The 15427-nt window shown below is 37.5% G+C and overlaps 1 protein-coding gene across 1 annotated transcript in view; it reads right to left on the reverse strand.

Moving 5' to 3' along the window:
* FBXL7 (F-box and leucine rich repeat protein 7) overlaps nucleotides 1-15427 on the reverse strand; it is a 349928-nt gene that overhangs the window by 237614 nt on the left and 96887 nt on the right. Inside the window, exon 2 of the mRNA XM_081053953.1 lies at nucleotides 14854-14943. Within this exon, the coding sequence (XP_080910079.1) occupies nucleotides 14854-14943 (90 nt within the window). The remainder of the gene's footprint in view (nucleotides 1-14853; nucleotides 14944-15427) is intronic.

Raw genomic sequence — 15427 nt, forward strand, 5'->3', positions numbered from 1 at the left:
GAACCACACACATCCCAAGTACTGTTATTTCTTACCTGGCCCACAATTGACTTCTAGCAAACTTCCCTCAGGGCCTGCTCCAAGGTCATTCAGCAGCAAGAGCAGGTTTGTCCCCACTTAAAGTCCTTTTTGTTCTTAGAATAACTCCATAATATGCTCGAGGCCTAGAAGGTCCTACAAGAACTGGCCCTGCCTATTTGCCCAGTGTCATCCATTCTCTTCTCTGTCACTGTGTTGCAAATACACATAGGACATTGCTCTGAAAAGCCCTAAGCTCCCTCTAGGACCAGCGTCTTCCCACATGTTGATCTCTCTTCATAGAATCCTGCACTACCACCCATTCACCCTATAGATTAAGAACAGCTGCATATATATCAACATTTATTCCATAGAGGGGTGGAGTCAATGCCCCCTACCTTCAAAGCTGGGTGGCTCTGTGACTGCTGTGACTAATAGCATATGACAGGAGCAATGATGTACCAATTTCTGAACATGGGCCTTAAGATACGGGCAGCTTCCACTTCCTGTCTCTTAAACTCATTCTGGAACATTGAGCGACCATATACTTAAGTCCAGTTACCCTGAATGTGTCCTGCTAGAGAGGTCACCTGTAGGTTCTCCAACTGACAGTCCAGCCATCAGGCACACACTGTTCACTTAGGCCAGCCTACCCACCAGCAGAATACAACCAGTGTCTTCAGTCCATGCCACAAACCCCAATTTCTGAATGAAAAGTAAAAGTGTGAGATATAATACAGTGGTTGTTGAGTAACTAAATGTGAAAGGCAGAATAATGGCTTCTCCAAAAGACACCCACATTCCAATCCCAAAGGGACTTTGCAGATTAAAGAGCTTTAGATGGTGAGATTATCCTGGACTATCCCAACTAGCCCACAGTAATCACAAAGGTCCTTATAAGACAGAAGCAGAAAGATCAGAGTCACAGAGAGATATTTGAAGATGTTATGCCCCTGGCTATGAAGATGAAGGACAAAACCATGAGACGAGCTGGAAAAAGCAAGGAATGGATTCTCCCTTCGAGCCTCAGGAAGAAACAGCCCTGCCAACACCGTGATTTTCATCCTCTAAGACTCATGTAGGGCTTCTGATCATCAGAATTGTAAGATAATAAATTTGTGTTGTATCAAGCCACAAACTTAGTGGTAATTTGTTAGAGTATCAACAGGAAATGAATGCATTAAGTTTCAGGGTAATTTGTTACAACATACTACATAACCAGAACACAACTCTCCCCCTTATCATACCTCCCCACACACATATGTTCACACAAATGTTTACCTGACTAATTCTTATGCATCATTCAGATCTCAGCTTAAAGTTTTACCTTCTGTATTGAAGGTATGTATTGAAGAATGTATTCTTAGCATGTAACTTATTTTTGAGATTACGTAATATCTGTATCTCCACAAGACGAAAAGCTCCAGATGGTCAGATCTGTGTCTGTTGGCCACACGAAGGACTCCCCGTTCACCAAGCACAATATTTTCAGTAAATAATTGATGAGTGAGGATATAACTGAGTAAATGAATACAGAATGAAACAGAATATATGAAGAATATTGGAACCTTTGTTTGTAAATGTATATGAAGGAGAAAAATTGTGTTGGAAAGAAAAGTCTTAAAGCTAATTATAAAAAAAAAAAAAGTACATGAAAGCAAGTGACCACTGCGTAGATGGTGCTGAATACATATTTGGGTATTGGGGATGAAAAACAGCAAGGTTGATCTTTCACCAAAAATCTTAAACAAGAGTAAAAAAATAAATAAACAAAAATCAAATAATTACATTTTTGGTCATATCCCATTCAACAAAATTCCAAAACAACTGGTCAAAGAGAAATTTTCAGCCCTTAAAAAGGAACTAATTTGTATTTTCTATAAAATACCTCTCCAACAAGGAAACTTAGACAACACTGAAAAACAAAAATAATATAACCATTGATCTACCTCTCCTCAGCCTTTTCCTTTTCAAATATAATTCTATGCACAATTGAGATCACCTAGGAAATGCTGTCTCATAATCTGTATTTTTCATATTTTCTCATGTTATTAAATATTGTTCATAAGTATATTTTCCAAAGCTAAATAGAGCTTTGACATACAGATGTTGCAATATAATATTTACCAACGTTTTTATGTTATGAAAATTAAGAAGCCTATATCTACAAATAAAATTCAGATTTTTAAGGTGATTTCCTAGCAGGAAATTCTTCGGTCAAAGTGTGTATACATATTTTAAGGTTCTCCATTCACATGTGTCCACATTGCCTGGTTGTGAAGAATAATAAAAGAAGTTTGAAAAACAAAATATACTATTCGAAGATTAACAACATACACTGACACATCAAAAGCTCGGGGAAGTCTAACAATAAAAAAGAAACCAGTGTTGAACTTCGCTTGATGGAAAGACAAAGATTTTTGACAACAGAAAAATCTTCTACCCCCCAGAGCATGCACATGCTGGTGGTCTCTTTCAGCTTCATGGCAATTTCTGTTTTCAAGCTTTGAAAGGTTCTTTGACTCATGAATATAAAATAATAAAAAAAATCATCTATATTTAATTTGAACACTTAAATCTTTCATCCATCAAGAATTTATTTTGGCATCAGGAACACATTAAGCCCCTCATGTTCCTTTTTAAAACGAGAAGCAGAGTTTCCCATTAGTGTTAGGATGTATTGACAAAGCTTATCTCCCATATCCATTTATAATGCCATCTTTATTATAGCCCAAATTCCCGTATATGACTAAATCTACGTTGAGCTCTCTGATACATTACACTGAGCTCTACCATCCCATACTTCTTAAATATTTGTAAGTGTAGAATATATTTTTATGATACTAAGAAAATATTGCTCTCATTACTCATTTCCAAAAATGTTCTGGATATCCTCATATGTACATGTATTTGTTCAAGAAAAGAGTTCCACATACCTAAGTAATTCAACATATATCATGTCCTACATAAGTAATTAAATTGAATTCAATGTCTACATACAGTACTTCCTAATAGATGTTGAATTCATTCTTCCAGGTAAAGAAAGTAGAATTTAGTCCAGTTTTAAAAGTAAAATCTTTTGGGATGTCCATGGGACTTATGTTGAATTCATTTCGGGGAGACTTTTCCATACAAAGTCTTCCTGTCCCAGAATGAGGTAGGATATGGAACTCACATAAAGGGGTTGTGATTAAGTTGATGAAACTGAGCCAGCTAATACACACAAAGACTCACACTGTATATAATTTTTTAATTTAATCCTTATAACCAACACATGAAGTAGATAATATTATTATTCCTGGTTTACAGAAAAGAAAATTAAGGCTAAGGAATTTCTGTCACACATAAATGGGGAGTAAAAAAAAGAAAAATCACCAAATTTTCATTTCACAGCTTTTTTCTCTCTCTCTCATTCAGATTAAGTGAAGAGTTCAGTCTCCTGCTTCATTTTCCACATGCGTCCCTTAACCAGAACTTAGCTCTCTGTAAATCTCTGAGATGGGATGAATTCACCTCCCAATTTCTGTCCTAAACAGTTCCAATCCAGCTGAACAAAACAGATAAATTTTACAGTTTCCCAGTTTCTAGGAAATAGAACATAGCTTGCAACAGATAATCTGAGGTCAAGGTTGGTTCTAGGATAATTCTTTACAAAAAAAAGATAATAAGATTTTCTACTTTAGGAATGCTTTTTCTAACATTTTCTTCATAACAAATCAGTGAACCCCCCAAAAAGACCCTAAACATATTTATTAACTAGCCAGTTCAGCCATATTTTGTGTCAATAAAATGAAATTTGCTTCTCCAATTTCATCAGTTAAAGAACCACAGGCATTAATTTGGTACTTTAAGGTTCAGTAAATGAAGAATTGAAACAATTCAATGTATTGAGGTTAAAAGAGATTAAAAGGAGATTTAAAGGTGAAGGGAAAAGAATATTTTTGTTCTGCCCTTAAAATTGAGGTAGAGAGGCTGAATAGCTCTAGAATTCTAAATTTCTAAGTTTATCTTATATGGTAATCTGAAATGTTAAAACATTTTCTAGAAGAAACTGGTTATTTATAGAGCTAGTAGTATTCATATTTCTATGAAAGCATAGAAACTAGAAACATCCTCTCTTCCATCTTCCTTCCAGCGTTATCTATTCTACTTACGGAAGTTGTGTGTTCATTTAACACAAAAGGCAACTAAAGGCAAATCAGTGGAAATATTCCCATGATGCACCTCAAGTTTCCTTAAGTAACAGCATCGCTCTATTTTCTGAAAAGTAACTATACCTCTCATACAGTACTTTGGTTTTGTATAGCTTTTGAGGTCACACTCTATGACTACAGCTGGATAACTTAATCAAGAGGGCTACTCCTTCTTCAAATCTTGAATAAGACCCACTCATTCATTCAATAAACATTTATTAAATGTTTACTGTATGTCAAATTCTGTGGAGGCCACTGGATATCCAAAGCTGGATAAAACACAGTTCCTTCCTCAAAGAAGTTCAGTTGCAGGAATGACACCATGAATGTATCAGCTGAAAGCAGAAACAAAACTCTTATGAAATGGATCTCTTAATGGAGCTGTTGCTTATTACTTGTCACTGTTACAGATCATGCATGTCTGGGCCTGTTTGCAGATCTGATGGGGAAGGCCCCACATAAGTTACAGCTTTTGTTGCTGAACAGCAGAAAGTCTTAGTGGCAAATGAAACTTCATACTATAGGAACATAAGTGAAGTACGAGAACTTATAATACATGATATTATAAATTGATAAAATCAATGTGTACTAGTACTTTAAAAATACATTTTTCTCCATTTTTAACACTACTAAAAGTGAGCCCACCACAACAGGAATCCTTTGCTTGATTCCAAGATTTATGTCTTGAATATATTTCTCCACTAAAAAGACCCAGACTCTTTGGGTATGACTGATTCTGTCTTGGGCAGGGGAAAAAAAAAAATAGGGTGGATCTGGAACATTCTTTTGTGGTCAGAAAGCAAATATTGTTTTACAGTGTGAAGGACAATGCTGAAAGGCCAGAAGCGATGTTTACAGGTTTTCCTCAGAAGTTGTGAAAAGTCAAGCATCAAAAAGAGAATAATAATTACTAATAATTGAAACAAGGTGTAATTAGACTCAACAGAGAAAAGTTAATATAAATTACATAAGTTAATATAAACTATACAAAATACTGTTATAATGCCATGATCGTGGATGGGGGGAGGGGGGTTCACAGTATGAGGGATATAAATGATGAACGTCTAAGTATTACCTTGTTTTGTACACCTGAAACTAATAAATAAATAAATTAATTAAAAAAAATAAAAAAATAAAAAAAAATACTGTTATAGACAATAAAGTATAAGCACAATAGAATGCTTAAATTTATGCTAATTGTAATAGTAAGGGAGTATTAATTGATGGATTCTTCAGAAGTTGGCTTTCATTATTTTAAATCGGGTGACAAAAAATGGCAAATTAAGTTTCAAAAGCCAGCCCTTCATTGCTTTCCACAGGAAATCCACTCCCATCAAGTACTTTGTGAGCTTAGAAAAGATGGACTGAAGATTTTCGGGGACACAGGAAGGTGTCACCTTTGGGAGCCCTACCCCCAGGATATTGGAGTATCCCCCCAACTCCATCATCCATCCACCCATCTCCTCCTTCACTCTCCTGGATACCACCTGTGTGTCCTTCCCTAGCAGCTCCGAATTTCTCTATTGTGGAGAGAAATCTGTTTTTTTAAAGCCCATATGTGAAAACTCACATACTCCAACACATGAAGAAATTCGGAAGGACACAGGCCCTTCCAGTACCAGGTGGCCCACCTCACCTTGGAAGACAGTAGCAATTATCAACAGTACAAAGTCTCCCAGTTACATTTATAATTATTAACTGTGTTACTATCTACTTCCCACAGACTTCACTGCTTGCAACAATTCTTTAATCATCTCTGAATGATCACAGATAATGTCTAAATAAGTTGTACATTATTCCCTTCATACTGCAGATTTTCTATGTTTTGTAAGTACATGGAATGTACAGGAATACCCTTTACAACTAAAGTGCTTTTCTCTTGTTATTTGTTAATCAGCCCAACAGCCTTGGGAAGTGAGGACTTCCGAGGCAGTTTATCCTCAGGAAGTTATTTCCTACTTGAAGAGGAAGTAAACAGACATGTTAACCTGATTTTTAAGGTCAGACTGTGTCCAAAATCAGGATATTTATCCTAAAATGTTGGCAGCCACCTCCTCTATATTCCCTCTTCCCCTTAGATAAGCTCAGAAGTTGGCCCATTAGTGTAAATCCTTCCGCATAACCCAGAGAAAGGTCATAGAGTGAGAGCCTGTATGCTACTGACATCTCCAGTGACATGTGATCCATTGAAAACCTAGTACAAAGAAATTACAGCCACTTCATAACCAAGTGTTTTAGTGAAAACTGGATGTTCGAAGCACTTGTGAACGAACCCGTTCAATGTTGCCACCGAGGGGTCTGTGTAGAAGCCTCTACTTTTCCCATGAACCCAGATGGATTTTTCCAAACTTTTCACAACCTTATACACCATGCTATCTCTTCCTCTCCACACTTCCGCCTTCTGCCCTGGCAGCAGAAAACCAAGTCCCAGGCTGCCACGATGCCCACCCCAATTCCTCCGCCCCATGCTTAGCTCTCTTCTTCTCCAACAATGGCACATCTTCAGATCACTTGTTGAGACACAGTGCTACCCCACCCTCAACTGCTATACCACCCAGCAAGTGATCAGGTTCTGAAAGCACTGAATCTGGCCATAAAATCAAATTCCTTAGGGAACCAAAGAACTAACAGTAATACTAATACTGTAAAGGATGCTTGTTGAAGACAATAGCAAACGATGGGGACTCAGAAACTGCAGGGCGAACGCTCCACCTACATCCATTAAATTAAACTGAAAATGAGTTTTGAAAATTATTCAGGGAGAACAAAACACATCTGATGGTAGGCAGGTGTCATTCTCTGTTCTTCCAGTTTGTAATTGACATACATTTTGTACCCCCAGAACTGCATAAAAAAGGTATCTGAACCTAGAGTACATTCTTCAATAAATTCCCACTTAATTAAATGACTGAAATTACTGATAAGATATCTTAGGAATAATCCAAGTCTTCATTACAAATATACTTAGTTGTACTTAGATGAACCAGAATGTCTATAGTTGGAAAATACCAATGATCTATTGAGTGATATTTTGGAAATGCAAAATGTAGGGGAAAGAAATAAACAGCATAATTTTGGCTATAGGTTTAGAATACTAAAGATCTAATTGTTTTTTCTCTCCTGACTCTATATAAAGACACTGAGAGACTCTGAAGGTCTCAAGTATTACTTTAAGATGTCCTTAAACACACACACACACACACACACACACACACACACACACACACACACACACCTAATTTCCTTCTGAGACTAGTAAATGACATTTTAGCCATTCTGGATGATCTATTTTGGAAGATATTTCCCTTAAGAAATTAAATTTAGTTCTTGAGTCTGAGATGGTATTTAGGATTTCATTGTCCATTTCTAGGCATACATAACAATTTTGTGGATATCCAGCTGATGAGCTTTCCACTGCTTCAGCTAATCAAATGCAAATTTGACTTCTTTATTAAGCTAGTCACACTGAATCTATAACATGCTCAAATCCCTAGATGTAATTGGTAGTTTTTCAAAAGTGACCTAACTTACAATTAGGACGTAGCTTAAACAATAAAAAAAACTTGGTCACAAAGCAGCCAGTTGTTAATTTAATTACTAAAACACATTAAGCTTCAATAGTGAAAGTTTTGCGAAGCTTTCCTAAAGGATCCTGAAATGTTCAGAGACAAGTTTAAAATTTAATTTTCAAAGGCAAAACATCTTCATAATAATCAGTCACCAACCTGCTTAGAGTAAAACCTCCTAACACCACATTCCTGGTCTCAGAATCTCTCCCTCCCAGTAAGGCCACCACCCAACTTTCCAATTGGAATAGATGCTGTTTTATACCTATTTTAAAAGAGATTTCTTTGATGTCATTTTCTTTTCCCAGTTCTTTACTTTTGATTTTTCCTCCTATGTTACGTTTACACTCTATTTTCTCTTGTGTCATAGAGTTTCATTCAATTGTAATAGACTGCATGACTCAAGGTATGTTTCTAGTCTTTCCAGGCACATGCTCTGAGATGGATACCTTCTACTTGTGCATATTTCAAATCAAAGACCAATTCCATGGCTCAGCTTTAAAGGGAAAACAAGCAACGTGTAATATAAAACAAGCAGTCTTATATTACATACGAGGTCTGACAATTAAGTTCGCAAACTTCTTGCAATGATGTTGCTAACCTTGTTTGATATCAGAGAGATTATTCATTATGAATTTGTACCAACTGGACAAATAGTTAACCATGTTTACTATTTGGAAGTGCTGAAAAGTCTGCGTGAAAAACTTAGATGACCTGGACTTTTCGCCAACAATTCATGGCTCTTACATCACAACAATGCACCAGCTCACATAGCACTGTCTCTGAGGGAGTTTTTAGCCAGTAAACAAATAACTGTATTGGAACACCCTCCCTACTCACCTGATCTGGCCCCTAATGACTTTTTTCTTTACCCGAAGATAAAGGAAATATTGAAAGGAAGACATTTTGATGACATTTAGGACATCAAGGGTAATACGATGATAGCTGTGATGGCCATTCCAGGAAAAGAGTTCCAAAATTGCTTTGAAGGGTGGACTAGGCACTGGCATCAGTGCATAGCTTCCCAAGGGGAATATTTTGAAGGTGAACATAGTGATATTCAGTAATGAGGGATGTAGCACGTTTTCTAGGATGAGTTCGCGAACTAAATTGTCCGACCTCGTATACTAGACCCTACATGATGATTAACTTAAATGTCCATTTCAGACTCTAAGTCTGTCTGGTGCAGTATGTTAAGAGCACAGTTATGGTAACCTGAAAACTAGCACTTTAACTAACAGTTCGGTATAAAAGCAGCTTGGAATATTGACTTTTGCTTTCTATAACTAAGGAGTTAAAGTCCATTTCTAAGCTATATACATGGACGACAGAAATGTTTCCTTGTATAATATCGGCGGACTAGACACAATTAGGAGTTGGCTTTTGAAAAGGTATTTATCATAAATACTTTCAAAATATACTTTGATATAAAATTATAAAAATGATTAGGAAGAAATTCTTAGTAGATTTGCATGACAGTTACAAGGCAAGCATTAAGAATTCATCTTAGTCAGAAATCAGGACTAATAGCCTATCTTTGAATCGCTGTTTTCACCTTCCAAATGGAAACTTTAACATCTATTCCTGAAGAGATGTGTGATGATGAAACAAAGTTGAATGCACTAATGCTTGTGAAAGCACTAATAAGAGCCTGAAATAATAAGTGTTCCCAAAAAATGTCTGTTGAATTTATTGGATAGTCAAACAAGTTTTTAGAAAACAGAATCCACTTAAGGTTAAAAGTATCATCTTTTCCTTTCTGAGTGATTCATGTGAATTTTGTTTGAGGTGTACACTCAAGAAGTAGAAAGATGATAGAAGGAAGACAAAGAGAATACACACAAAACCAGATGCTTGAGCATTTTCAAAATAACTTTATTTAGAATTGGTCTAATTTGGGCACTGAAAATATGAGAACCCATGACTATAAATAAACTGGTGATTTTAGGTTCCATGGAAAGATTATTACCACAGTTTTTTGTTTTTGTTTTTTTTTTTGTGTTTTTTTTTTTCATAAATCACCTCATTTCACATGGCTGAAATGCAACATTTTAAAATGAACTTCTTTCAGGGAGCTAATTTAATGGGCAATTTCACCAAGCAATATTAAGCAAATCTATTGAAAGCCTATTTTAAAATCAAGAGCTAACTTAAAAGCAGTGTTTCTACCTCCAGGTAAAATGCTTATCTACTCAAGTAGATTATGATCCTTTTACCATCGGGAGCAGACCCTCTCCTCCCACTAGAACTACAGATCTATTTGGGCTCCACAACCTTTCTCACTCTTCTAAACAGCCTGCCCCAGCTCAGCAACCAGATCAAAATAGGTGAACGAAAAACAGCTAGAAATCAGGTGGGCGAAAGTGAATGAAATAGTTTCATGCTCAGAAAGGAACAGCTATTGAAAAAGGCTATGCTTTTCCTAATTTGACCGTCTCTCACCAAAACAATAATGCGTCAAACTCCTGCTTGATAATTTTTTTAGATGTATAATCTTGAGCCAGTCTCTTCATTTCTCTGCATCACAGGAATTCCTTTGTAAAATGAGTGCATTAGATCAGAAAATTGCCAAAACCTTTTGTAGCTCTAAAACCCCTATGATTTTATGGTCGTCTGACTTGATAACCAATGCTTATAAAGAATTATAGCACTTAGAAACTGTCTTGTCCGTGAGTTCAATATCTGAACTTGAATATGGCTAAAGAGCAGCTGGATGAAGCAGATTCTTTGTCAGCAAATTACATCTGGCTTTGGAACTAACTGCTTCACCTTCTCCCAGATGGAGAGGAGACGGAGTCATTGAGATGCCACCCTTAAAGCGACATCCACATACCCCCCACCCCCCGCTCTGTGAAAGAAGCCCAAGCTCAGCTTACTATTTCTAGGAAGCATCTTCATAATGTAAACCAACCCAACTGCTCCTACTCAAGGTTGGCTGCTGTGCAGTCTGTGCCAACCATGCGCTGGACGTGACTTTCACAGGTGAAGGTCAAAGCCCATACAGTACAAGAGAGGACACCGTGTGGATGGAAAAGACTGGGAAAAAAGTGGAAGAGAAAGAATAGTAACACAACTGGAAAGAATTATGCTGTGGCTTACAATGTTGGAATGCAGATTTTGTTTAGAAAAATGGAAAGTTTCCAACTTTCTACACTTGAACCCAAACCCCCTACAGTGTCAGGAAATCAGAAACTTAAACTGTCACAAGAAATATAATGGGCTTTAAAGAAAGGCCTATACCACTTATCAGGGAAAAAGCACTGTGAGCTGCCAATTCCTTAAAAGGGGGTGTGCCTTTAGAGTCACAAAATAAAGATGCATGGAAGCTTTGCGTGAGACTTGGGACCAGAATCCTACTAACAGGTTAAAATGACATTCTCTCTTGGATTAAAACCACATTGTATCACCATCGGTACCCATCATGCCTAGGGAACAGCCTTATGACCCCAAGTGGATTAGTTGGAACATTAGGGGGCAGGGGCACAAGTCCTTAGCAAAGAAACAGACTTGCTAGAGGGAGTAAATGCAATGCCTCAACCATTGGGGTTGGGTGCTAGAATACTTGAGCTGTGGTTAGAGGCTATCCAGGAAAAACTACAAAAAAAAAAAAAAAAAAAGTTCGGAAAACCATAATCTCTCATGGCTTCAGAGTTTCATGGCACAAAGTGTGCTATGATGCATCAACTCTGACCAGGTACCATACTCAGGGCTACAAACACCATTCTAGAGACTCGTGATGATGGCTCTCAGGCCAGTTCTGGCCCCAAAGTCAGAGCATCTCAGAGCAGATTTCAGCCAGCAGCCCTGCACTTTGCATTGGCCAACACTCCTCTCTTCAGAGCATAGTTCACGACCTGGTCCCAGAGTTGGGAGGCTGCATTTGCAAGGGACAGTTTCTGATGATGTACATACAAGTCTGAAGGTCCTACAGAAGCAGCAGCTCCCCTGACACCCTTTTTCATATACACAATTCAATGATTTATTTTAGTCAAGTTACTGAGTTGAGAAACCATTGCAACAGCCCAATATTAGGACACTGTCATCTCCCCAATAAGATCCCTCATGTCTGTTTTCAGTTAATCTCCATTCCCACCAGCAGCCCAGATGAAGTGCATGTCAGGTGAGTGCCCCTCCCTTCCCTCACCTCCCACACCCTCAGTTTCTCTGCCAGCATACCTTGCATAGAGTGGTTACCTACATGCTTCCTGGTAAGAGATAATGCCTGTGCCATTAGCTATTTTGTGCAAGTTGGACACAAATGCACATGTGCACGCATGAGTGCACACACATACCAGCATCACCACCACCACCACCACCAACCTTCCCCATCCAGCCCATCAGGGGGAAGCCCACCCCTGTGGCACGATGCTTCCAATTCAGCTATTACATGTCTGGCCACGGTTTTCAGAGGTAGCAGGAAAATCAAATATTATTCTTCACAATAGATACCATTTTTAGAAATCAGTATCACTCAGACCTTAAAACTGAGGATCCTGCTTGTGCTTCCTAAAGACAATACCGATGCATTCAGAGGTATAAAATCATAAGAGGATCAAGGAACTGAAGAAAATAACCATAATCAAACAGCTTCTGGAAGTACACCACTCATCCAATATTTTCTTAACATCAAGGGTTAAACATAGTTCTAGAAAACAGTGGGAAGAGAATCAGACAAGCATTCTTAAGTTTGTTCCTCTGTAGCATGTACAAGAAATCAAAGTATACCTTCTGTTTCTTTGCTAGCGTGTTGAATACAGGTGTTTTCTGGTAGGAAAAAATGCACACTGTCATCAGGTAAATTCACCCTGTGGAGCTCACAGGATGTGACACCCTAATTGCTCATCCTGAGAAGTGAACTCTGTTATCTATGTACTGAGAAGGTTAGCATTGGCTATTGTTCTTCCATCTTGAAAAATCAGGCTGATAATATGAGACCATATACGTAGCAAACACCCCTAAAATACATTTTAATGTAATGAACACCCACACCTAATTTACATTGCAATGTTTTTAATTTTCATTGATGAAAAAAAAACAGAAAAAATGATCCATACAAATAGCAAAAAAACACTTTCTTTGATAATTTTTTAGATACGCAAAAACTATGAAGAGCATCTTTCATAGGGATGGGATTCTTCTACTTAAAAGTTGGAACAAACTTCATACTAATTTAGCCCAGTTGCTAAAGATTCTGTTTCATATGAACATCACATTTTCCCATTTTTCTCTCCTGATTTTACCCCCAGAATGATAGAAAATACATCGTGACAAAAATATACAAAACATTGGGTGGGCCTGCACCAAAAGAATTTTGCTAAGGAAAAGGCAAAATAAATTAATAAATTTTAATCCCTCTAGAATTTTTTTGAAGCATAAAAAGCAGATATTTTTAAATGCATGACATCCCACAGTCTCTTCCCCAAACCCTTGCAACAGAGCACATATATTTTTATATATTCTATTTTTAAAAAGTAGACAAAATGTTAAGAGAACTTAAATCCAGAGAGGGAACACAGAGGGATTATTTAACATTTTTTTAACTTTCTATTTTCTCAAGCACTCAAATTACACAAATGACTGTGACAAGAGTGACTTGAAAATAGTGATGAAAAGAAGTGATAATCTTATAAAACATAGATTTCTGAGTAGAGAGGATCATAAATAAATTCAATTGATTTCTATTCTGGCTGCTAAGAATGAAAGCCTCCAAAGCAAACGTCTAGAATCACTTTACCTGATTTGCACATTATCTTAGCTGAATTTCAAGAATGATCTAATGTACATACTGGGATTAACCAGCAGAAAATTAAAACTGGGTTGCTACCTGGTATACTTCACTTCACTGAGAACCCCAATCTGTTAGCCTCACAATATTAGTAAAACAACTCTAAGGCATTAAACACATGGGACTATCATCCAGTTACAAAAGCTATTTGTATACCAATCTGGGGATAATTAACCCAAAGAAGGTAATTTTGTGCTACTTGAAACACACCAAGCCAAACAACACCCAAAAAGAAGACATACACAGGAGAGGGAAACCATCACCGTTAATGCATGAACTGTGACACACATCAAGAGCAATCACACAGTTGAGACGACTGATATCAGGCCATGAGCATGCTTCCCAATATTATAAGCAGCAGAAATTCAGCTTCCGAAACAAAGACTGGCAATGCGCTTCCACAGCACCCTGTACACTTTTGGAAAGCACATTCTGTACAAGGTCATGGAACTCAGATGACACTTCCCCAGGAGTCTTTCATTATAAGTAGCATTGACTGCTGTCTTACACTGGACCTCGTTTGACAATTAGTTCAGAAAGAACTCTTCTTCAGAAAGGAAGTCATTTAACTGTATTTAACATTAAAATAAAGGAGCTGATTCCATAATTAGGTCAACTTTCCACTAAATAACTACCACAGAGACAATTATTTCCACACCCGAATAAGTAATCAATAACTCAAAAGCTTCTTAGCGATTGGGAAGAAGTTGAATTCCAATACGTACCACTACATATACTCAGATTCTTCATCAAGAATATCAGTGCAACCAATCTCTGTCCTGATAGGCAGGGCTTTTTCATTACTCTTTAAATTGTCAAACAAACCTCTTTTCCCACTTCAAACTATCAGTGATTAATTAGCTCAAGATCTACAAATCACGTGACTATGGACTTCCCATTGTCACAGGCTTGGATTCCAGTGTGCCTATTTTGAATATTCTTGCACAACTTCCAATGTCAGCACAAGCATTTTACAATCATAACGTTTTCATATTGAAAAACAAGATACATAATATCATAAAGGCTCCCCAAAGTCAGCTTATTATATTTTCACAAAAATATCAGCATTTGCCTTAGAAATCAAGACAAATCCCATTGTAGCAACGTTAGTGGACAGTGACAGCAGCACAACAAACAAGAAACCTGGGAAAACCTCTGCCTTCTCAGGTTTAAGCATCTCAGATGCTCCCACTCAGTAGAACCCAACTCAGACTCACGCATTTTATTTGTCTCCCCCAAACAGCCAGCACTGTGAAGAGAGGGCAAGAGATAACAAACCCCAGATGCCTACCTTCACTGGTAGCCACATTCTTCTGGGCTTGGGTCGGCGTGTGGTCGGTACTTGAACTCACGTCGGATGAGATGCTTGAGCTGCCTTTGCCTAGAGCAAACAGGAATGGACAGCTTTTGAGTCTGTCATTTCAGAACTAGACCGTACCTTTCAGTCTGTCCCAAGCCACATCACTCGTGTCCAAGAAAGGAGCCACCATACCAAGAGTAGAGTGGAGTTGATTAGGTTTCTTGTCTTATGCATTACATATCTTTTGGGAAATACCTGGCCCATGTCACAGTAGAACTAAAGCCTTATTATCATATCACTTGATTATGAACTCAGATGAGATTATAAAACATAGTCAAACATGATACTGTAATCGAATTTTGGCATACATGTGACTAAGAAAGTACATCTGTGAAACATATCTACTTTATTATTTTTTTTCTATTTGCAACTATAAACTACACATTTTCCACTAACAGACAAATGCAAATCTAAGAACGAGGCATTATCAGAAGAACAAGAGCCTGCTGGCTCCAAAGAGCTATGTTACCTTAAAAAAACAGTTACAAAGTTCCCTGTTCTAATA

This window comes from Rhinolophus hipposideros, assembly GCF_964194185.1.
Source record: "Rhinolophus hipposideros genome assembly, chromosome: 7".
Taxonomy (NCBI): domain Eukaryota; kingdom Metazoa; phylum Chordata; class Mammalia; order Chiroptera; family Rhinolophidae; genus Rhinolophus; species Rhinolophus hipposideros.